This window comes from Chiloscyllium plagiosum, chromosome 11 (genome assembly GCF_004010195.1).
Source record: "Chiloscyllium plagiosum isolate BGI_BamShark_2017 chromosome 11, ASM401019v2, whole genome shotgun sequence".
NCBI lineage: Eukaryota > Metazoa > Chordata > Chondrichthyes > Orectolobiformes > Hemiscylliidae > Chiloscyllium > Chiloscyllium plagiosum.
Genome location: NC_057720.1, coordinates 58,820,035 through 58,844,833, shown reverse-complemented (window position 1 = coordinate 58,844,833; position 24,799 = coordinate 58,820,035). Strand labels below are relative to the sequence as shown.

Sequence of the window (24,799 nt, the reverse complement as noted above, 5' to 3'; positions counted from 1 at the left end):
CAAAATCGGACTCACATCCAATTCCTAGATTAGAGGTCTGTATCGAGAACGTTGGACAAGTCAGTTACGTGACAAAGTTGGACTTAATGTGTGCTTACTGGCAGGTAGCTTTATCAGAGACGGTGAAAGTAATTTCTGTGTTCGTCATCCCAAATGGGCTATATCAGTTTAAAGTGATGCTGTTTGGAATGAAGATTACACCTGCCACATTCCAAAGACCCATGACCAGAGTTATGGCTGGGTTAACAAACTGTGTAGTCTATTTGGACGTTGTAGTGATCTTTAGTAAGTCCGGGAAAGATCACATGGTACAGTTGGCAGAGCTCTTTCAACAACTATGAGAAGCAAAACTGGTGATAAACTTAAACAAAATGGAATTCACGAAAGGAGAGGTGACGTTCTTGGGTCAGAACATTGGTCATGGAACGCTGACTGCACAGAACACAAAGACAAAGGCTCGCGAGGAATTCACACACAACCAACCTCGAAGAAAGAGGTGCTTCGATTCTTTGGACTCTGCGGATTCTCTCGGAAGTTTGTTCTAAACGCCAGCCATGTAGTGGGACCATGACCCGATTTACCGAAGAAGAAGACAAAGTTTCGGTGAACAGAACCATGCCAGGAGGCATTCGACCATTTGAAATCAATATTAACCACCAAACCAGTTTTAGTTAACACCAAACTGTTCAAAACCTTTTAAAGTCGCCATCGATGCTAGTGACATAGGAGTTGGAGCTGTACTCCTACAGGAAGATGAGGATGGGATTGAGCTGCCGGTTGGTGACTATTCGAAGATGATCAACATCCACCAGAGGAAATAGTCCACGATTGAAAAAAAATGAGTTTGATACTGTCCTTACAACATTTTTGACATGTATGTCACATGATGATTAGGGGTTTAGATAGGGTTGACCGTGAGAACCTTTTTCCACGTATGGAGTCAGCTATTACGAATGGGCATAGCTTTAAATTAAGGGGTGGTAGGTATAGGACAGATGTTAGGGGTAGATTCTTTACTCAGCGAGTCGTGAGTTCATGGAATGCCCTGCCAGTAGCAGTGGTGGACTCTCCCTCTTTATGGGCATTTAAATGGGCATTGGATAGGCATATGGAGAATAGTGGGCTAGTGTAGGTTAGGTGGGCTTGGATCGGCGCAACATCGAGGGCCAAAGGGCCTATACTGCGCTGTATTCTTCTATGTTCTATCTCCTAGCATGCAGCCCAGGACCCTATAAAATCTTTGCATATGTTTCTAGTCTAGCAAGAAAGAGTCACATATAGTGTTAAATTATATACATATAGTACTTTTTGCAATCTTGGAACATCCCAGTGATGCTAATTTTTCAAGTAACCACCATTGTGCTGTTTGACATAAAGTAGCCAACCTGCACACTGCAAGGTCCTATAAACAACATGTTGATAATGTGCAGACGATCTGTATTAATGATTGAGGATTAATTATTGATTGGTGGTGCAGTAGGCTTCTGTGGCACAGTGGTAGCGTCCCTACCTCTGAGCCAAGGTTCAAATCCTACATGCTCCAAAGGCTTGCAATAATATCACTGAACAGATTAATGAGAAAATAAAGATGAAACTAAGCAAGATAAGAAAAAATTTGACTCAAATATGAGCAGAATTGTTAACAAAATGGCTCGGTAAATTATCAGTGGGAAACTGTCAGTTATAAGCTGAATAGAGCAGTAACCTAACCCCTGTGATATCATGGGAAGAGTTACACCAGGGCCCACAAGGATAAGAAGGCTGAATATATTGTCAGAAATGTGTACCTATATCCTGGGTTTATTTCAAAACTATTCACTGTCTATTGATTACGCTAATTCAATTGCATGAGGCAAGGGGGTGCAATTGCTTGGATGTATTGATACAAAAAAGAGAGAGACAATTTACTGGTCTTGCTACTGTCTCACTCACAGCAAATTCCTGTGTTTTGTGTTATGATGTTAGTTGTTACATCAGGAAACATATTTATCTGTGATAGTAGAAATTTATGTACCTTTTCAAAAATATTGAGCTGGATTTTGCAATCAGTGGTGAAGCAACAGGGTTCACTGCTGACCTTAAAGAAAGCTTCCAAAAAGACCTGGCAGTGTGTGTAGTGGGGGCTTCCACTTTCCTGACAGAAGTTTAAATCTGGTGCCAAGGGCTTCTCCTGGTGTGCAACAGCACTGATGTCAGCAAGCAGAGTAATCAGTCATTTAAATTTTCTCACAAACAGCAAGTTCTAAGACAGAATAAAATTATGATGAGAAGCTAAAATAAGGCTGAACATGTTTAAAAAAATACGTAAAATGTTCATCTTTTGGAGAAATTTGATATTCGCAAATATGAAATTAGCTTTTTAGGGCCTCAGGAGTGTTAATGATAGAAACATCGAACTTAGGGAGGCAGGAGTATGCCATTCAGCCCTTTGAGCCAAATGATAGGACCATTGTTTATCTGATTTGTGGTCTCAAATCCATCTTCCTGGCTGCTGCTTTAACCCTTCACTCTCTTCTCTGTTAAAAATCTATCTAATTCAATCTATAGGGTCCTGCCCTTAAAGTTGTACCCCTAATCACTGTGAATCTGACATGGAACACTTGAAACAGAGAAGCCAGTCAGGTATTAGCACTCTGGCAATAGTTGAGGTTTTTTGGTCACAGGTGGGAATGGCCTGCGTGAACTTGGTGAAGATATCCATAAGGCCGGGAATGTGCTCATTCTTGTTATTTATTGGTGTCCTGGTCCATAAAACTCATTGCATGGACCTCTAGAGGTCTTTTGGTGACCAGGGATCCTATTCAGGAGTGAAGTTGCTTCCCTGCTTTAGCCAAACCACACCTTGCACAATTCCACAGTTTATCAATATCAACAGCCATTGTGGGCTTGTAACACCACACTTTGGTCAGGGCAGTCACCTTGTCTGTCACTTGATTTCCTGCTTGATCATAAACTGCTATCAACTCTTGACACTTGAGGCTATCAGAAATTATAAGTTGCTTCACCTTGCTCTCCTTGTCATGAACCAGCCACTGAAGGACTTCCATCCCTCCTCCCTGATCGTCTTTCAGCATCTCAGCAGTTTCTGTTTTTGTTTGTACTCACTTATCAGTTGTTGCTGGGTTGGTGGATGTTGGATTTTTGAGTAATGGTGCACTGGTCTGATGACCGCATCAATCAGCTGAAGCTGTCTGAAGTCCTCTTTTGAAATAGATAGTAAAGGTTAACCTGCGCCTGTCTGGACCTGGTTTTGATTTCATCCATAAATGCCTCAATAACACTCGATTGAATCTTAGTCTGAATGCCATTGGAAATGGAGGCCAGAATGCTGCCTTTGACTTGGGACATGGGCATATTGTTAGCCAAAGTCCCCTTCAGGTGGGCAGGGATGGTTTTCCTCCCATGGTCTTCCAACTAAGTGCATCAGCATTTTTATTATATTTGACCAACCGTGCTGAATCTGAGTCAGTTCATTATGCATCGGTCTCTATCATAAGCTTGGTGAATGCTTGAAAGTAACTGGGTGAGTTATTATCCATAGACACTTCAAACTCTGCACTGATCAGGATGTCTCATAACCTCTGCAGAATAGCCCACCTCAAAGTTAGCAGATCGCATTTCATATTGAAGTAATTCTGCTTATTACTCTCGTTCAGCTTGAGCCTGCAACTGCAAAAGTGATAACCATTCTTTTCTGCCCTTTTTCCTGTGATAGCACAGCTCGTTAAGCTAAGAAAGCTGGTGCATTTTCAAGTATGAAAGCATGATGGAAGTATGGGTAACCAAGCTCAAGTGATCAGATAAGCTTTTACTTGAAGGCACAAAAGGAATTTTTTCATGCTGGGGTCTGACTCCCTGTGATATTCTGTTAGTATCATGCTTTGTACGTCCATTTCCAAACACTCCTGCAGTATTCCCTGATTCCCTCAGCAAATGGCTACTCCTGCACCTATTGTCTATTGTCAAATCATGTACTGGAATGGCTAACTGTGTGAAGCTTTGCACAAACCTTATGTAGTAACAAGTAGATCAAGGAACCGATGCAGTTCCCTCCATGTCTTAATCCTGGGCCACTCCTCCACTGCTCAGATTTTCTTATCGAAGGATTAATGCTTTTCTTGGTAACAAAATACCCAAGGTACTGTACTTTTGACCAGAACATTGGCACATCTCTGCTTTACCTATCTTACCACTGATGTTAATCTGCGTAGAATACAAGGGTGTAAGAGTAATGAGAGCTTATTACTGAACATTGGTTAGGCCATAGCCAGAATATTTATGTTTTAGGAGGCCTTTGCAGAAAGCTCATTTAAGCCACAGAGAATATGCACCATAGATTCACCAAGATTCTGAAACTAGTGAGAAAGAAGAATTGAAATAATAAACCTGCACCCAGGCTATCAGAAAAAGTGAACAAGATACTTAACAGAGCTTTTGTTTTATGATTACAAATACTTCTGATTTTACTGCTGCCTTTCTTCACATTGTTTCGTGTAACCCTGAGCTCTGGCTGTAGTCGAGAGATTAGGCAGATCACCCGATAACAGCATTTTGGCCAATGTCTCTTGACCTGACCACTGGATGGTTTACAACACCAGTCTAGGGAAGACCATGCTTTTCCATACCTAAGAGGCCACCATGAAATACACTTTCCCTTCACACTTACATATTCTACTCACAGAAAATTTTGACACAAAGAAAAATGAGCTGACACGACAGGGATTCATGGACTTGAATTTGATGGAAGCGAATGATCGGGAGGGTGATCCAAAAGACCTTTGGGTGACACTTGAATCAATGGGCTACAGCAAAACATTAGAAATGCATGAGGTAAGTTGTTTATTTATGTTCATTTTGATTAATGGCAGTAAGCAGTTAACACTTTGAGGAAGTGAACTGTGATGTGATTTGGTAGTATAGAATCTAAGTACTGCTGAAAAAAAGCATTTTTTTGTTTCATCTTGTACTTACCAGGTCAATTTGCATGAATATCAGTTTGACAGGAAAACTAACAATCATTTTTTTTTGTCTGCAAAGAACAGGGACTGGTGTCTTAACAAATGTTAACTAACAGGATGGTGCCTTCAAACCAAAAAGGAGGTCTGCCCTTCACACAAATGTGGGCAGTGTTCCCTCTAACTTGTGCGACCATCCAGCTGCTCCCAAGTTCCATGCATGGCAAATTGCGTGCCAATCCATTTACTTCTGATTTGGAAGTCAATGTCATACATGGACCTCGGAGATCCACAAACTGGAAAGAAAAGAGGGATTGTTGAATGTGGGACATGAATTTAAGTGCTGACGTGATGCCAAGTATGTAAGCAATATGTTTTAGACTGATGTATGTTACCAAACAGCATATTCCTTGTAACATAATAGACTCAAGAAGCAAGGTATTGATTTTTAGCCAGCCAGCCTACACTTGCAAAATTCACAACACAGAGTCCATGTAATTCTGCAATTGGGCAACATTTGCTAGATAATCCCAATGTGCAAAGAATTATGCTGACAATCAATTCAGTATTGTCATTTGGGCTTGTAGTGTGACACACTTTTGTGCACTTGATGTTACTTATATTAATTCACATGGACCTGCTTTTTGCAGCAGGAAGAACATGTTCATGCACTGTGTCTGTTTCAACTCAACAGAACAGGTGACGGAAGTTATTGGTTCATTTCTCAGGTTAACGCCTTGACGAATGAAAGTCAACCTGTCTGGCATTTAACTGTTGATCATCATTAATTCATGGAAAGACACCTATCAATCTGACTCCACTTCCCAAACAATTAGCACTCTGCTCTCATACACTATAAGTATAGGTTTCCTCCTTAAGTTAAGTATTGTTGCAAATTGTCCTGATGAATGCAAGACTAAACGTTTTTACAAAGTGGTTCTTTTTTCATCAGTATTGAAGAGAAATGTGTAAATGTGCAAAATTTTAAGATCCATAAGCTTACAGATACAAGCATCCTACATTTTGCTGTATGAAGTTTAGATGTAACTGCTGTTTTAAAATTTGATTATAAGTCCATATTGTCACTCAGTATATTGCATCAATGCACAACTGGAAAAATTATACAGAAGAAGTATTTAGGATGATGTTTTTGTGTTCTGTTCTTAATTCAGCAATTCAATTTACTGTTACTAATAGTGAAAGACATGCAACCATAGAGTTCCACCCTTGGCTCTTATTCTTTAGCTCAGTTTCAGTTCCTGTTTATAGAGCTTTCAGAATGTTTTCATACCTTACAAGCACTATGCAAGCACAGATTGCTACTTCTTGACTTCTATGTAGAGAAATTTAGTTTTGTTTAAAATGTATGCTCTTTTTGTGTGTGTAGGCATGTCCTTTTGTAATTAGTATCTATGCAGAGGACAGCAAACTTAAGTTAACACCTATCAGTCTGGAAGCGGGTGGAAACCTTCTCAATTCAGTTATCTGCAAATCTGTCATAAGTAAAGGAGAAGCAAAAGCAATGAAGAATTACAGCAATTTGGTGATTCATATCTACAAGACGGAAACACGAATCACTTCAGTCATTGAAAATAAAGTATGCATTCATTGTTTTATTTGATTAATTTAGAGTTTGGTTCTTTTATATTTTGTAAAATATGTATATATTGTCATTTTTATCATTGAAATAATAACAGCCTTACTTTATTAATGTACATTTTCAGTGAACACAATCCCAAGCCCTTTCTTTCCCAAGACTGAAACTCATTCCAACATATGGAAATAAAGTGGTGAGATCCGGATTTTAATCATGTCACAGTGACAAACACTGGAACAGTATTGTTTCATTTGTTCCTTACTTGTTGTGATAGGCTCAATTCCTGATCGAAATCTCCTTAGAAAGCAAATTGGTTTATTCTATAATGCTCTTAATTATGAGTCTGTAAGTTATGGATTCAAGCCTCACGTCAAGATTTGCATGCATACTTAATACTGTTGTGTCAGTGCAGTATTGATGTATTATTGAATGCTGCAATTTTTCTTTCAATCTTGAGATATCTCCATCACTGACAAAGAGACTACTTATTATGAGGATATTGAGGAGGTGACATATGAGTATCTTCTAAACCACTGCTGTTTATGTGGTGGAGATTTTCCTACAGTGCTGTAGGATCTAATCAACAGCAGTGAACGTAAAGTGATATTTGGCCAAGTCAGGATGGTATGTAACTTGAAGGTGATGGTGTTCAAACAGCTTGCCTTTCCAAGTTGGGGAAGATTACAAGTTCAGGGGGTAATACCAAAAGAGGTCTTCACTTGCTGCAGTACCTACAGTGAATGTACACACTGCAAGCAAAGTATTCTTGCAATGGAAAGGCATGCAGATGAAGCAGATTGTTTTGCTCTGGTTTGAGCTAGTGTCCTAAGAGCTCTTACAGCTGCATCCATCCAGGCATTTGAAGTATATTCATATTCCTTCCTTTGAGTTCTGTCGGGTGATGAAATGTTGGGATATCATGACATGAGCTATACATACCACAGGAAAATGAGCCTCTGATCTGTTGTAGTAGCCATAGCATTAATATACCTGGTCCACAATAACCCTCAAGCTGTCTTTTGTTGGCAATTCAATTATAGTCTTATTGAATAGTAAAGGGAGGTGGTTATGCCCTCTTTAGCAATAGGTTATAACTTGAGTGGCATCAACTCAATCTTAAATGTTGTTGAAAATGAAGTTAAAATGGCAAACAATATGATTTGACCTTATGGTGGAGGGAATGCCTTTGATGAAACTGCTGGATATATTCTGGTGTAGGAAGATGCCTGAGGGAATTATATGATGTCTTGGGGATGAGATGAGTGCTTTCAAGTTGTATCATCTGTATCAATATTTAGACCAAGGCTGCAATGATATTAAGAACTGAATGTTCACCATTACAAATGCCAGTTTTATGCCAATCTGAATTATTTCCCATACTAGGAAGAAACCGTTGAATTACTGGACATAACAAAGGCTATGCGCCTGAAAGCATCATAAGCCTTTGTCCATTTTTAGTTCAACTTGTTTTGTTTTGTTTTACAGTCTGAAACAAGAGTGATTGTTCATGTCAACAATGAACAGAGTAAGAACTCTGTCAGCAGTCGGGGGCTTAGTATCTTTGCAGTTGAAGTAGCACCAAAGACAACTACAGTAAGTTGAATTGAGCACATTTGGGGGTACAGTAACATATCTGTTATATTTCAAGATTTGTAATCCAGAAATCTGAATGAATAAGCAGGAGATGTGTGTTCGAATCTAAATAAATTTGAAAGAAAAACTAGTGACCATGAAACTACAAGAGCGTTGGAATAATCTGTCATCCTGACATGGTCTGGCCATATGTGATACCAGAATCACAAAAATGTGATTTACTCTTAACTGTCCACTGAAATGGCTTTGCAGGCTGCACAGTTATATTCAGGATAGTATTCCATTACCAACTTCACAAGGGCAACAGGATGGGCAATAAACACTAGCCTTGTTGGCAATGTCCGCAGCCGATGAATGAATAAGATTTGTGACAACATTGTATACTCAGAGTCTGTCACTCCTGTGTGACATATAATGATATGACACAACTTCATATCTGTCTTGAAAAGTCTGGCCTGCATAACTTGATTTTGTGAGCACTGGTTATATCCTTTGATTTTTTGCCTAGTTCACGGTCCTTGGCATGAACCTAGACTGAGCTTTGCAAGGCCATTTGTCCGTGAGTGGCAATGGTTATCAATTGCATTGAAATATCCTGAGATTGTGATAAATGCTGAATACAGACATATCCTGGCCAGTGCCAACCCTGTCCCCAATCAATGAGCATGATTGATGTCCTTCTGCAAGACTTGCATTTGAGGTGGGGTGGCCCCATTAAAAAAATACAGATTTGTACCTCACCATATTATTGGCAATCACTGACTGGGTCCCTATAATCATTGTCATGGGTAAGATGCCCACTAGCCCACATCCTTAGACTTATTGAGCCTTTAAGGATATTAATCTGCCTCCACTGACATAATATAGTGAGCAGAGGAAAACAGACCTTTTTTTTTTCAAAAAAAGTTGCTGAAAAGGCAGCTGGGGAAGGTGGAATATTTCCTTTAGGGGGTGCACGGTGTGCTTCCTCATATGGTCTTCAAATGTCCTAATGCTCCCTTCACACCTCCCCCCCCCAAAATCTCCAGTGTGCCAATTCCTCCACAACCAACAAGCCCAGGACTTATCTGCATTCAGAATCTAAGTTTGATATCTACTGTTCTTGGGACAGTAGGAGCTAAAGATCAATCAGATTGGCTGGCATCTTGCAATGGTAGGACCTCCACCCTCTGAGGAGTGTAACTCCCACACTCTGCTTATTTTCGGCCAAAAGCAGCATTCTATATCCTGGATAAATTTCAGCCCAATATCTACATGCATTCTCCAGTCAAAATTGCTGCATACTAATCAGGAGTAAACTTTCTAGTTTGATTTTGTGCTCCTTCACTCTCATGCTGACAGTTACAGTGTTCCAAATTACCCTGGCTAAGATCTGCCAACTAGGCATGGATTATGAAAAGATTAAATCAGAGAAGAGGTTGAGAAGGAAATTAACAGCAAATTTTGAATATATCTCCCCTCCCTTAGAATAACATCGAAATATTAATTTTGCTGTTTTCTTATCCTACTATTTGTAGGTCTGCCAGCATGTAATGCCTATCAATGAAAAACTGGAATGGATTTACAGCTGCACAGAAAGCATTGTGACCTGAAATATAAAGCACAAGAAAAGAGCTGCATTATCAAGCATCTGGATGGCAATGCTGCTGAATCCAAAGTGTGAAGTTAAATTGACACTTTTGTATGTGTGCCTTCTAATGTATTTTTAATTGATCTCATTTATTTGCTGGCTAAGTGTTTTGTATAATTATGGTTCCATGGAATATGTTATTTACATATCGAAAGGGAAATTGTAAATATTGTGTTGTGAATCACACAGGGAATGCTTTTCTGCAGAGCTTAGTGTAGTTTGATCTAATGTGGCATTGTATATGTTTGTGAAAGATACCCTAATTGAAACAACTTAGTTATCACAAAAATGAAATTAATGCAATGTCCTAAACGCATAGGCATTAAAGAGCAACATTGGAGCATATCGCATGACCAGATGGTCTCTCAGCCTTCCATCAATCCAGTCCATCTGCTACTACTGAAGTAAATTCTGTTGGGCTTTTGGCCAGGCCGCCAGATGCGGTGTCTCATGTTTGCAAGATACTTGCCATACTAAAACAGAAACTGATCTTTGGTGATACCACACAAGATGGCCTCTTCTGTCCACCCGAATGTGTGTCCAATCAAAGACCTCATAAGAACTTTTGTTAAAACTATTACATCCACCCAGCAGATTTAAGTTGCATACAAACAATATATATGGTTGGAGAGAAGAGATCAGTGGAACGAAAACAAAATACATTAGTTTTATTTACATTATGAAAGCATTGACAATATTGCAAAGATTTTAAAAATTAGGAGAAAGTGAGGACTGCAGATGCTGGAGATCAGAGCTGAAAAATGTGTTGCTGGAAAAGGGCAGCAGGTCAGGCAGCATCCAAGGAGCAGGAGAATTGACGTTTCGGGCATAAGCCCTTCTTCAACCCCACCACCAAGGATATATTTCCCTCACCTCCCCTATCAGTGTTCCGGAAAGACCACTCCCTCCGTGACTCCCTCGTCAGGTCTTCGTCATTTCCGCCACCTCCAAACAGCCCTCACAACCAAGGATATATTTCCCTCCCCTCCCCTATCAGCCACTCCCTCTGCGACTCCCTCGTCAGGTCCACACCCCCACCAACCCAACCTCCAGGAGTGACACCTTCCCCTGCAACCACAAGAAATACAAAACTTGCGCTCACACCTCCCCCCTCACTTCCCTCCAAGGCCCCAAGGGATCCTTCCATATCCGTCACAAATTCACCTGCACCTCCACACACATCATTTACTGCATCCGCTGCACCCGATGTGGCCTCCTCTACATTGGGGAGTCAGGCCACCTACTTGCGGAACGTTTCAGAGAACACCTCTGGGACACCCGCACCAACCAACCCAACCGCCCCGTGGCTGAACACTTTAACTCCCCCTCCCACTCCACCAAGGAGACATGCAGGTCCTTGGACTTCTCCATTGCCAGACCATGGCAACACAACGCCTGGAGGAAGAGCGCCTCAACCTTTTATCTTAGCCTGCTTGGCACACCCTCCTCATTCCTGAAGAAGGGCTTATGCCCAAAGATTTTAAAAATTGTAAACCTGAATTGAAATATGTTAATGCTTTTGATGGTAACCTCATCCCAACTTATCTCACATATTAATATAAAATAGCATTACAAAAATCTGCATGTCAAACTGTTTTGCTTCAGAGCACAGCAGCAGGTTGTACATTACAGCATAATGAGAAACCTGTTGCAGAAACCAAACATGTTTGAAAACTCTGAAAAACTATAGTGCTCCTGTATAATTTTACTGTCAGTTGATTATTCTCAACGAGTCTTCATGCATTCATAATTATGAAGCTTCACAGGATAGCAGTATTACTAGTTCAAATGTTTATCATCAACATCTTATGCTATTGCAATAGTGGTTTTTCAAATACAGTTTAACAAGTATATTGTGCTTTCACCTTCTGGATGTTGCTTCCTAATTAATAGTTAACATTTCTACTGATATGGAATGAACTTGTGTAAACAAACCTTAGAAACTAGCCAACAAAAAAAAATCACTGCCTGTAAATTGACTATATCACTTTGAGGGACAGATTAGCTGGTGTGGGAAATGGAGAAATGGTACAGTAATGGGTACCTAGGTGAGTTTACATCAGAGTATTTAATCTTGTCATATTTGACTTTGGTGTACTTAGTGCTAAGATTGGATAAGAAATTAGAAAGACCATAACATTAATGTTTTTCACTGACAAATAGAAACATTCACAGAAAAATGTGTATCTTTTATCATATATCAGATATCTTACATTTTGTTTTGTACCTACTAGATAATTGTTTGCTAAGGATATAAAATATTTCAGACACAATATTTTTGGGTTCTGTATCTTTGCTATCCAAACCGAATAACTTACACAAAGCACCTTCGGGGATAATCCCACAACCATTTTCCCCATTCCACTCGCTTCTTCCACTGCCTGATCCAAAGGATCAAGCATCACTTGCCTTCTCCATGTACTAATCCAGGATGTTTGGTCATTATGAAAAAAAGCTTTTACTATGCACAATGTAATTTTGATTGATTTTTCTTGAGATTTTGCAACTTGCTGTCCCCTCACAGAAGCCTTACTAACTGACTTCACTTTCCCTTATCAATACCTCACAAAGTACCAGTGATGACATTGCTCTTATTTAAAGATGAATTTTGCCTCACCCTGCTACTTTAAGACCATTAGACATAGCAGCAGAAGTATGCAATTTGGTCCATTGAATCTGCTGCTGTATTCAATGAGATCATGGCTGACCTGATAACCCTCAACTCCATTTTCTCGTCTTTTCCCCATAACCTTCTATTGCCTCACTGATTAAAAATCTGTCAATCTCAGTTTTGAATATACTTAATGAACCACCCACAGCAGTCCTCTGCAGTAAAGAATTCAATTGAATCACTCTGCTCTAAGACAAAATACTCCACTTCATTTCTCTCTAAAGTGTGTGACTCTTACTCTGAGATTAAGCTCTCTTCTCCTAAATCCTCCCACAAAGGGAAGCAATCTCTCCATAACTACCCAGTCAAGCTCCTAAAGAATCTTATTTGTTTCAATAAGGTCTCACATTCTTCTAAGTTCCAGTGAACTTAAGCTGAATCTACTCACCCTGTCCTTACAGGAAAGTCTCTCCACACCTGGAATCAATGTACTGAATCTTCTCTGACTGCCTCCAATGTCAGCATATCCTTCCTTAGATAAAGGAACGAAAACTGCTCACAGTATCCTAGGTATGATCTGGCTAGTACTTTGTATAGTTTTAGTAAGACTTCCCTCTTATTAGACTCCATTCCCTTTGAAATAAAGGCCAGCAATCTATTTGCCCTCCTAATTACCTGGTGAATTTGGATATCAGCTTTTTGGAACTAATGCACAAGGACACCCAAATGTCTCTGTGCTGCAGCTTTCAGCTATCTCCATTTAAATAATGTTGAGTACTTCTATTGTTTCTACCAAAATGGGTACCTTCACTCTACCCACACTATATTCCATCGACCTAGGTTTTGCCCTCTTATTAACCTGTTTATATTCCTTTGTAGACTCTGTGTGTCATTTTCATTACTTACCTTCCCACCTGTTTTTGCATCATTTCCAACTTGACAATAGTACATTCAGTTCTATCATCCAAGGCATGAGTATACATCACAAGTAATTGTGACCTTATTACTGATCCCTATGGCACTTCACTGGTTACAGTTTGCCATTGTGAAAACACACCCTTCATCCCAACTCTGTCTTCCAGTCCTCTACTAATCTGTTGCCCTAATCATCAATTGCCTCTTGTCTTATCAAGTAACCTTATGTGCGGGACCTTATCAAACACCTTTTGCAATTCAAAATACCTTGCTGTTTCCCCTAATCTCTTACCTCCTGTCAGAATTCTCATTCACTTATCAGGCATGATTTTCCCTTCATGAAGCCATACTGACTCTGCTTGCTTATATTATGTCTTGCTAAATGGTCTACGATTACATCCTTTAAAGTAGACTTTAAAGTGGGTTACTCTAAGGAGGTTTGGTGTGGACTTGTTGGGCCAAATGACCTGTTTCCACACTTTAGGGATTCTAAAAAAAAATTACTTTCCCAGTCATAGAGTCATACAGATGTACAGAAGCAACTAACTGACCTATCGTTTATTGTTTGTCTCCCTTTTTGAATAAGGGTCTCACAGAGACAGTTTTCCAATCGTCTGGAACTTTTTTGGAATCTAAGAATTATTGTAAGATTATTACCAGTGCGTCCACTATCTCTATAACTACTTCCTTTAACATCCTAGGATGCAAGTCATCAGATCCAGGACTGACACAAAGTATTTGTTCAACCTTCTCTTCCATATCTTGGTTCCCATCGTTAATTCCTCTGCCACATTCTCTAAGGGACTAATGGTCATTTTGGCCCGTCTCTTACTTTTTATATATTTTAAAAATGCTCTTACTGCCCACTTTTATGTTACTTTCCAGTTTACCGACATACTTTATTTTTCCTGCATTATTATATTTTTGGACTTCTCTTGTTGGCTTTTAAAATTTTCCAATCCACTGGTTTGTCTCTAAACTTTGCTACCTCGTATATTTCTTCTTTCAATTTGATACTATTCTTAACTTTCTTGATTAATCATTATTGATTTTTCTCCTTCCTAGAATCCTTACTGGGATATATCTTTGTTTGAGTCATGAAATAGTTTCTTGAATGTCTGTCATTCTTCCTCACCTGTCTTTTCTGCTTAATTTGGTGGCACAGTGGCTCAGTGGTTAGCACGGCTGCCTCACAGAGCCCGGGACCCAGGTTCAATTCCAGCCTTGGGTGACTATCAATGTGGATTTCCTCCGAGTGCTCTGGTTTCCTCCCACAGTCCAAAGATGTGCAGAATAGGTGAATTGGCCATATTAAATTACCCACAGTGTCCAGGGATGTGTATGTTAGGTGCATTAGCTAGGGGAAATGTAGAGTAATAGGGTAGGGGAATGGGTCTCGGTGTGTTACTCTAAGGAGGGTTGGTGTGATTAGATTAGATTACATTACAGTGTGGAAACAGGCCCTTCGGCCCAACAAGTCCACACCGACCCGCCGAAGCGCAACCCACCCATACCCCTACATTTACCCCTTACCTAACACTACGGGCAATTTAGCCTGGCCAATTCACCTGACCTGCACATCTTTGGACTGTGGGAGGAAACCGGAGCACCCGGAGGAAACCCACGCAGACACGGGGAGAACGTGCAAACTCCACACAGTCAGTCGCCTGAGGCGGGAATTGAACCCGGGTCTCCGGCGCTGTGAGGCAGCAGTGCTAACCACTGTGCCACCGTGCCGACCGTGTGGACTTGGGCCAAATGACCTGTTTCCACACTTTAGGGATTCTAAAAAAAAATTACTTTCCCAGTCATAGAGTCATACAGATGTGTAGCATGGAAACAGACCCTACAGTCCAACCCATCCATGCCGACCTGATATCCCAACCCAATCCAGTCCCACCTGCCAGTACCCGGCCCATATCCCTCCAAAGCTTTCCTATTCATATACCCATCCAAATGCCTTTTAAATGTTGCAATTGTACTAGCCTCCACCACTTCCATTATACGCACTACCGTCTGCATGAAAAGATTGCCCCTTAGGTCTCTTTTATATCTTTACCCTCACCCCAAACCTATGCCCTCTAGTTCTGGATTCCCCCACCCCAGGGAAAATACTTTGTCCATTTATCCTATCCATGCCGCTCATGATTTTATAAATCTCTATAAGTTCGCCCCTCAGCCTCCAATGCTCCAGGGAAAGCAGCCCTAGCCTATTCAACCTCTCCCGATAGCTCAAATCCTCCAACCTTGGCAACATCCTTGTAGATCTTTTCTGAACTCTTTCAAGTTTCACAATATCTTCCCAATAGGAAGGAGATCAGAATTGCATGCAATATTCCAACAGTGGCCTAACCAATGTCCTGTACAGCCGCAATGTGACCTCCCAACTCCTGTACTCAATACTCTGACCAATAAAGGAAAGCATACCAAACGCCTTCTTCACTGTCCTATCTACCTATGACTCCACTTTCAATGAGGTATGAACCTGCACTCCAAGGTCTCTTTGTTCAGCAACACTCCCTAGGACACTCCAAGGTCTCTTTGTTCAGCAACACTCCCTAGGACCTTACAATTAAGTGTATAAGTCCTACTCTGATTTGCTTTCCCAAAATGCAGCACCTCACATTTATCTAAATTAAACTCCATCTGCCATTTCTCCACCCGTTGGCCCATTTGGTCAAGATCCCATTGTAAACTGTGATAACATCCTTCGTTGTCCACTACACCTCCAATTTTGGTGTCATCTACCGACTTACTAACTATACCTCTCATGCTCACATCCAAATCATTGATATAATGATGAATAGTAATGGACTCAGCACTGATCCTTTTGACACTCCACTGGTCACAGGCCTCCAGACTGAAAATAACCCTCCACCACTACCCTCTGTGTTCTACCTTTGAGCCAGTTCTGTATTCAAATGGCTAGTTCTCCCTGTATTCCATGAGATCAAATCTTGCTAACCAGTCTCCCATGGGGAACCTTGTCGAAGGCCTTACTGAAGTCCATATAGATCACGTCTACCATTCTGTCCTCATCAATTCTCTTTGTTACTTCTCTATGTTTGTGAGACATGATTTCCCACGCACTAAGCCATGTTGACTATCCTTAATCAGACCTTGCCTTTCCAAGTCTGTCCCTCAGGAGTCCCTCCAACAACTTGCCCACCACTGAGGTCAGGCTCACTAATCTACAGTTTACTGGCTCGTTCTTACCACCCTTCTTAAACAATGGCACCACGTTAGCCAACCACCAGTCTTCCGGCACCTTCCCTGTGACTATCAATGAAACAAATATCTCAACAAGAGGCCCAGCAATCACTTCCCTAGCTTCCCACAGAGTTCTAGGGTACACCTGATCAGGTCCTGGGGATCTATCCATTTTTATGCATTTCAAGACATCCAGCACTTCCTCCCCTGTAATATGGACATTTTTCAAGATGTCACCATCTATTTCCCTACATTCTATATCTTCCATGTCCTTTTTCACAGTAAATACTGATGCAAAATACTCATTTAGTATCTCCCTCATCTCCTGCAGCTCCACACAAAGGCTGCCTTGCTGATCTTTGATGGGCCCTATTCTCTCCCTGGTTGCCGTTTTGTCCTTAACTTATTAGTAAAAATCCTTTGGATTCTCCTTAACTCCATTTGCCAAAGGATCTCATGTCCCCTTTTTGCCCTCCTGATTTTCCTCTTAAGTATACTCCTACTGCCTTTATACTCTTCTTAGGATTCACTCGATATATCCTGTCTTTTCTTGACATATGCTTCCTTCTTTTTCTTAACCAAACCCTCAATTTCTTTAGTCATCTAGCATTCCCTATACCTAGCAGACTTTCCTTTCACCTTAACAGGAATATACTGTCTCTGGACTCTCGTTATCTCATTTCTGAAGGCTTCCCGTTTTCCAGCCGTTCCTTTATCTGCAAACATCTGCCCCCAATCAGCTTTTGAAAGTTTTTGCCTGATACCGTCAAAATTTACCTTTCTTCAATTTAGAACTTCAACTTTTAGATCTGGTCTCTCCTTTTCCATCACTATTTTAAAACTAATAGAATTATGGTCTCTGGCTCCAAAGTGCTCCCCACTGACACCTCAGTCACCTGCCCTGCTTTATAGTCCACTCCAGTCAATTTATCCCTCATCCCTGTGCAATTACCCTTGTATAAATTTAGCATAGTTATTTTCAACTCAATTTTCTCACTCAAACTAAATTTATCACATTATGTATCACTATTTCAAAGGGCATATTTTATTGTGAGATCATTTATTAAACCTGTGCCCTTTCACATCACGCGATACAAAATAACCTGATTCTTGGCAGTAATGATTTGGAAGTGCTGGTGTCGGAGTGGGGTGTACAAAGTTAAAAATCACACAACGCCACGTTAGAGTCCAACAGGTTTATTTAGAAGCACTAGTTTCCGGAGCGCTGCTCCTTCATCAGGTGGTTGTGGAGTATAAGATCGTAAGACACAGAATTTATAGCAAAAATTTACAGTGTGATGCAACTGAAATTATATATTGAAAAACACCTGAATTGTTTAAGTCTCATCTTTTAGAATGACCATGTTGGTTTCAGTTCCTCCATATGTGTAAGTCCTAGAACATTTTTTAAAGTTACATTCTCAAGTGAACTTTAGCAATAGGTGCCATGTAGACCCTGATAATGCATTGAAATTGTGAGGTGCCCTGTGTGAGGCTGTCTGTGCCCCAGTGTTCAGACTGATTCTATTTCTAATAAAGGGATTTACAGAATTTTACATGGATTCATGCAGTTTCTGAGCAAAATAAAATCTAATTCTGCAAGTACAAATTCACCCCACGAACTTATATGTGGGTATGTGTGTGGGGAGGTATGAGTGTCTGTGTGAGAGAGTGTGTGTGTATGTGTATGTGTGTGAGTGTAAAGGGGTATACACTAAACATTGATGTTAAGTAGTAGTTTTAAAAAATTGTGATCTGTATCTGATCTATCCTCAAAATGTTTCATTCTATCAAAGCATGGAGAACTGCATGTGAAGTATATGATAAGGTTAGATCACAAGAGGGTGCTATTGCTGCACCACTGGTAAAAAGCATTGTATAATTAGATATTATATAACACAAGTCCATTCCTGAAAGTAAAACACTTTGATCAATTATGGAAGTGCTCCAAAATTTAAGAAAATATCCAATCTAAAACCTGGAATAAACATATAACTTCCAATCCACTATCCTTTCCATTAACCGAAGGAATATAGCTTCCTCACGAGTTACATTCAAGTTCCCTCATCCTTCTCCAATACTTCTGTTGCTATTGCCCTGTTTAACCATTTCCTCTCACATTTGTTGCTGCTTTGATCCTGCTCATTGCTTTTAGCATAGCCCTCTTCTCTCTTAAGAGTAGACACTTAAGCATCTCAAGCGGACTAGCTAGCAGAGGTATCCACTGACGTCTTCATCCTCTCCATCCTACAAACCAAAGTGCCCACTTGCTTCAGGAAGACAACCATCATCCCCGAACCTATGAAAGCACATGCAACGTGCCTTAATGAGTACCACCCAGTGGCTCTGACCTCCATTGTCATGAAGTGCTTCAGTAGCTAGTCACAGCCCACATCAACTCTTGCCTCCTAGCCTGCCTTGATCTCCTGCAATTTGCTTACCAATGTAACAGTCCATAGAGGACACCATTTCCCTAGCTCTACAGTCGTCGCTGGAACATCTAAACAATAAGAATATCTGTGTCAGACTCCTACTCAGCGAATACAGCTCCACCTTCAACACCATTGTCCCCTCCAGACTGATCTCAAAACTCCGAGACTAGGTCTCTGCTCTGCCCTCTGCAACTGGATCCTCAGCTTCCTGACCCACAGACCACATTCAGTGAAGATAGACAGCTGCACCTCCTCCACGAGAACTCTGAACACTGAAGCACCCCCTCCAAGAATGCATTCCCAGCCCTCTGCTGTACTCCCTGTATATTCACGACTTTGCAGTCAAATTTCAAAAGAATACCATCTACAATTTTGTTGACGACACCCTTGTGGTAGGATGGATGTCAACAAATGATGAGTCAGAGTGCAAAAAAGAGATAGAGATCTTGGTGTCATGGTGCAATGATAACAATCTCTCAATGTCAGCAAAACAAAAGAACTGATCGTTGACCAGAAAGAAAGGAGAAGAACACACCCCCATCTACATTAATGGAGCAGAGGTTGAGAGGGTGGTCAGCGTCAAGTTCCTAGGAGAGACGATAACCAACAGCCTGTCCTGGACTTGCCACATAAATGCAATGGTCAAGAAGGTACAACAATGCCTCTTGTTCCTCAGGCGGGCTTAGGAAATTCAACATGTCCATAAGGGTCCTCACTAACTTTTACAGATGTCCATAGAAAATATTCTATCTGGATGCATAATGGCCTGGTACGGCAACTGCTTTCCCAGGACTGTATGTTATGGACCAGGCCAGACATTTCAAGAAGGTGGTCCAGACCCTAACGTTTTTAGTTGTTTTAAGCAGGTGTAAATGAGTGATGCAGCTAGTCCAACCACTCAGTTTTAAACAAAACAATTTATTTACAGTCAAAAAGTGCAGTAGTGGAGCAGGAGAATCGACGTTTGGAGCATGAGCTGTTCATCAACATTTCTGATGAAGAGCTTACGCTCGTAATATTTACTCTCCTGCTCATCGAATACCGCCTGACCAGCTGTGCTTTTCCAACACCACACGTTTTGACTCCTATCTCCAGCATCTGCAGTACTCACTTTCTTCTAGAATTTATTTACAGACTACTGAGTGAAATACGAACAAAAGAGAACCAAATTTAGAATAACCTAACCTCTCTGAAAACCTATTTGATTCTATTGCAACTTACTTGTGGTGTTCCAAATACCTGCAACATTCCTATAAACACTCACTAGGCAAAAAAAAAGGAAAAATAAAACATGGGTTCTTACAGGAGAGATGTCAGAGAGCGAGAGAGGATTAGCGTGGAACTGCTTCTTTGGGTCCCTAGCAGCTTCATTGGGTCCCCAGGTAAAACTTGACCAGCAGCTGCAAACAAAACAGCTTGCTAAAACCAAACCAAACCCAAACTGTGAACTGGGAGAACTGTCTACTCCCCTTTCATTGAACAAGTGTTTAAAAAAAACACTTAAAAGCTTTTTCAATTTATTGGTCAAAGTATTGAGTAAAGGAGTTGAAAGGTCATGTTGTGGCTGTACAGGACATTGGTTCGGCCATTGCTGGTATACTGCGTGTAATTTTGGTCTCCTTCCTATCGGAAAGATGTTGTGAAACTTGAAAAGGTTCAGAAAAGATATACAAGGATGTTGCCAGGGTTGGAGGATTTGAGCTGCCAGGAGAGGTTGAATAGGCTAGGGCTGCTTTCCCTGGAGCGTCGGAGGCTGAGGGGTTAACTTATAGAGGTTTATAAAATCATGAGGAACGTGGATAGGATAAATAGGCAAAGTCTTTTCCCTGGGGTGGGGGAATCTAGAACTAGAGGGCATAGGTTTAGGGTGAGATGGGAAAGATATAAAAGAGATCTAAGGGGCAACCTTTTCACGCAGATGGTAGTACATGTATGGAATGAGTTGCCAATGGAAGTGGTGGAGGCTAGTACAATTGCAACATTTAAAAGGCATCTGGGTGGGTATATGAATATGAAGGCTTTGGAGGGAATTGGGCCAGGTATTAGCAGGTGGGACTAGATTGGGTTGGGATATCTGGTTGGCATGGATGAGTTGGACTGAAGGGTCTGTTTCTGTGCTGTACATCTCTATGACTATGACTCTAAGTAGATATTTCCAGACATATTGAAACCTTTGCCTTTATGACCCCTCTGAAAAAAAACAAGGACAGCATAACGTGTTAAAGGAGCAGCATTGTCACACCTAAGAAACTACAGAAGGTTGTGTGCACAGTCCAGACCTTATGGAAGTAAACCGTCCATCCACTGATTCCAGTTACACTTCTTGTTGCTGTGGAAAGACTGCCAGCATCATTAAAGACCCCTCCCACACTGGTAATGCTCTCCTACAACCTCTTCCATCAGGCAGAAGATAAAGAAACTTGAACACATGCACCAACAGGTTCAAGAACTGTTTCTTCCCCGTCGTTATGAGACTGATGAATAGACCTCTAACTTCAAATAATGTTGAACTTGTTAATGTTGATCTTGCTTCACCCACCTCCTGTGCAGTGTAACCTATGTCTAAGCACTCTATAATCTGTATATCCTTGCTTGCAATGATCTACCCGTACCGCTCACAAACAAAGCTTTTCACCCTACTTAGGTACACATGACTACAATGCGTCAAATCATGTCAAATAAAATCTCCGATACAAGATAATCTAACTATTGCTACTTGACATTCAATGGCTTCACCATCATTGAATCACCCACAGACTTTCATTGATCAGAAACTGAAATGAACTAGTGAATATAAATACAGTGACTACAAGAGCAGGTCGGAGTCTAGGAAGCCTTCTCCACCATCTACAAAATACAAGTCAGAAGTGTGAAGGAATACATCCCCCTTGCCTGACTGAGTGCAGTTTCAACAATATTCAAGAAACTCAACCATCCAGGACAAAGTAGCCTACTGAACTGGCACCATGTCCACAAATATCCAAACCCTTCCCTATTAATGATTAATAGCAGCAAGAGTGTACCATCTACAAGATACACTGCAGAATCTCACCAAACGTCCTTAGACTGCACTTTCCAAACCCACAACCAGTTCCACCTAGAAGGACAAGGGCAGCAGATGATTGGAAAACCACCATTTTCAGATTCCCCTCTAAGTCACTTACCATCCTGACTTGGAAATATACCACCGTTCCTTCAGTATTTCTGAGTTAAAATCCTGGGAGAGTTCCCTCTCTAAGGGCATTGTGGGTCAACCTACAGCATGTAGACTGCAATGGTTCAAGAAGACAGCTCACCACCACCTTTTCAACAGTAACTGGGGATGGACAATGAATCCATGTCCAGCCAGTGACACCCAAATGCCATGAATTTAGAAAATGGTGCACAACCAGTCTAGCTGTTAATCATTAGGTCAAATGTGAGATAGAAAATGATCATATCCATTATTCCAGGATTTTCTTGCAAGGAAGGGACAACAGCAAGCTCCTGTTTAATATAATCAATCATCCCCTCGAGCTTCATTTTTAATGTCAAATATCAGGTTATGTATTTCTTCATTACAAAAATTGAGCTCATCTTGGAAGCTGTCAATCTTTTTAAATCTCAGTCTAACTGCTTCCTAGTTACCCCCCCCCCAACTCTGTGCTAGGACATCATACTTTTGAGCTACCTCTCCACTTCAAAACTTATTCATCCATAAAACCCACCTTATGCTTCCTCATCACTAACTTCTCACATGCACCAACCCTACGTGGTCCTCTTGCTTTTTGTAATTGTTATTAGCCCTTACACAGAACATAATTTCTCCTCATTAAAATTTTTATCATCACTCTCTTTTCATTTGACTTCTGCAACTACGACCTTATGTTCAACCTCCTTTTTCTCTTTAATGAGTTATGACCTTTCATCTCTGTTCCCTGTCCAAATTATGATGTTCTGCCTCTCCTTGTCATCCCGCACTGTGAAGCTATCTTTACATAATTTCAGGCCCACTGAGCTGAATATCAGCCATGCATATCTGACAATGGCTTCTCTTCATATAGTGTGCAATGCTACCTTTAGCCTCATGCACTCAATATGCTACTAAAGCATAATATGCTATTAAATTATGCTACTAGAATTTTTTTAGAATGGTCTTTTAGATTTTTAGCATTTTTTAAGAATTATTTCCCACAATGTTGCTTTCTGTAACTCTATCCCTGTGTATTGCTACTTTCTAAATCTTGCCTTTGTATTTCTGTTTAGCCCCCAACACTAATTGTGACTAAATGCAATTTGTAGTTGTACCCACTCTATTGTTTAAAAATCCAAATAACAAAATTTGTACCAACACAATTTGGGACTGAACTCAAAAGACATTCAACATTTATTTTTCAAAAGGTAATCAGAGCCATCAGAATAGCTGGCATTTTGCTAGTTCTGCTATTTCATCAGTCAGAGATAGGAGCTGCATTTACTTTCCTTTTGTATTTTAAAATGGATCCTTTCTTGTGAAAAAAACATGCTTGAACAAATATATTGCATACTTTAAAACCCACAGTGGGCGGCATGGTGGTTCAGTGGTTAGCACCGCAGCCTCACAGTGCCATGGACCTGGTTTCAATTCCCGCCTCAGGCAACTGTCTGTGTGGAGTTTGCACATTCTCCCCGTGTCTGCGTGGGTTTCCTCTGGGTGCTCTGGTTTCCTCCCACAATCCAAAGATGTGCATGTTAGGTGAATTGGCCATGCTAAATTGCCCATTGTGTTAGGTGCATTAGTCAGGGGTAAATGTAGGGAATGGGTCTGGGTGGGTTGCTCTTTGGAGGGTCGGTGTGGACTTGTTGGGCTGAAGGGCCTGTTTCCACACTGTAGGGAATCTAATCAAAATTATAGTTGAGGAGGGCTCTCCTTTGTCTAAAGACTTAATTAGTATATTTACTGTGCAAAATTGAGTAACTACAGTATCAGGCTTTATCTTAATTTAATCTCAGTTTCCCCTTTAGAAAGTACTCATTCTTTCTGGGATACAGTTCTTCCTGGTTTATGTGGTAGGGGATCTCCACTAGTTCATTCAAGTTGTCTTTCTTCAAGTGTCAGTGAGCCACTAAATTTGAGCATATTATTTAAATATGGTGAAAGTGGGGATGGAGAGGAAGAGAGACATGCACATGACATCTGAGCATAATCATTACTTGATGTTCTTGCATGTATCTAATAGTAAGTAAGTCCCTGGTGTACAGGTCAGACATAGAGCATTTACTTGTCATTTAGGACATCCCTTGTTCAAAGTCAGCTGTCCTCTTATAAGGGCTCTTATGCTAAAGTGCCTCTGTGCCTGAGTACAAATACTCCCCTTCCCTGAATGTGTTTTATAACAAGTTAATTAAACTTTTTTTTTACAACAAGCATTATTGCATGATGATTCTTTTTTGTCCCCCCACCTAGTCTGGGACATCAAGACCAATTTTAGTAGCTACTACCTCAGCAGACACCAGCTGATTCAGCACAAAGCAGGGATCAAATCTGGAATTCCTCATTTGTCTGGCTTGCTGCCACACCAGAGATAAATTTACGGACTGAGACATCTGGGAAGATTTTTAATGTCCATTAAGATGTCAGTTATGGTTTTTGATAGTGTATCAAAAATCTGAATTTTATCTAATGATTGTTTCAAAAGTTCTCAGAAATTTTAGTATTAAAATATACAGTAAATATTTTTATGAGCTTGTTTGAGTCCTTATCATTTCAGAGGTGCACTCACTTGTTATACTTGGAATTATAACAGGCTAACTGCTGCTTATTTTAAAGTGTGTCTTAATTGCTTCAGGCATGTTGGCAGCAAAATGTCTTGGAGGGCTATCTTTAACCTGCTAGTG

At 40.6% G+C, this 24,799-nt stretch overlaps 1 protein-coding gene across 1 annotated transcript in view; it reads left to right on the top strand.

Annotated features, from left to right (window-relative positions):
* The window catches only part of efcab7 (EF-hand calcium binding domain 7), a 97,669-nt gene extending 87,118 nt beyond the window's left edge, over positions 1 to 10,551 (top strand). Inside the window, exons 11-14 of the mRNA XM_043700107.1 lie at positions 4,682 to 4,830; positions 6,343 to 6,552; positions 8,038 to 8,145; positions 9,663 to 10,551. Coding sequence (XP_043556042.1) covers positions 4,682 to 4,830; positions 6,343 to 6,552; positions 8,038 to 8,145; positions 9,663 to 9,737 — 542 coding nt within the window. The 3' untranslated portion in view covers positions 9,738 to 10,551. The remainder of the gene's footprint in view (positions 1 to 4,681; positions 4,831 to 6,342; positions 6,553 to 8,037; positions 8,146 to 9,662) is intronic.
* Positions 10,552 to 24,799: the final 14,248 nt, after the last annotated feature.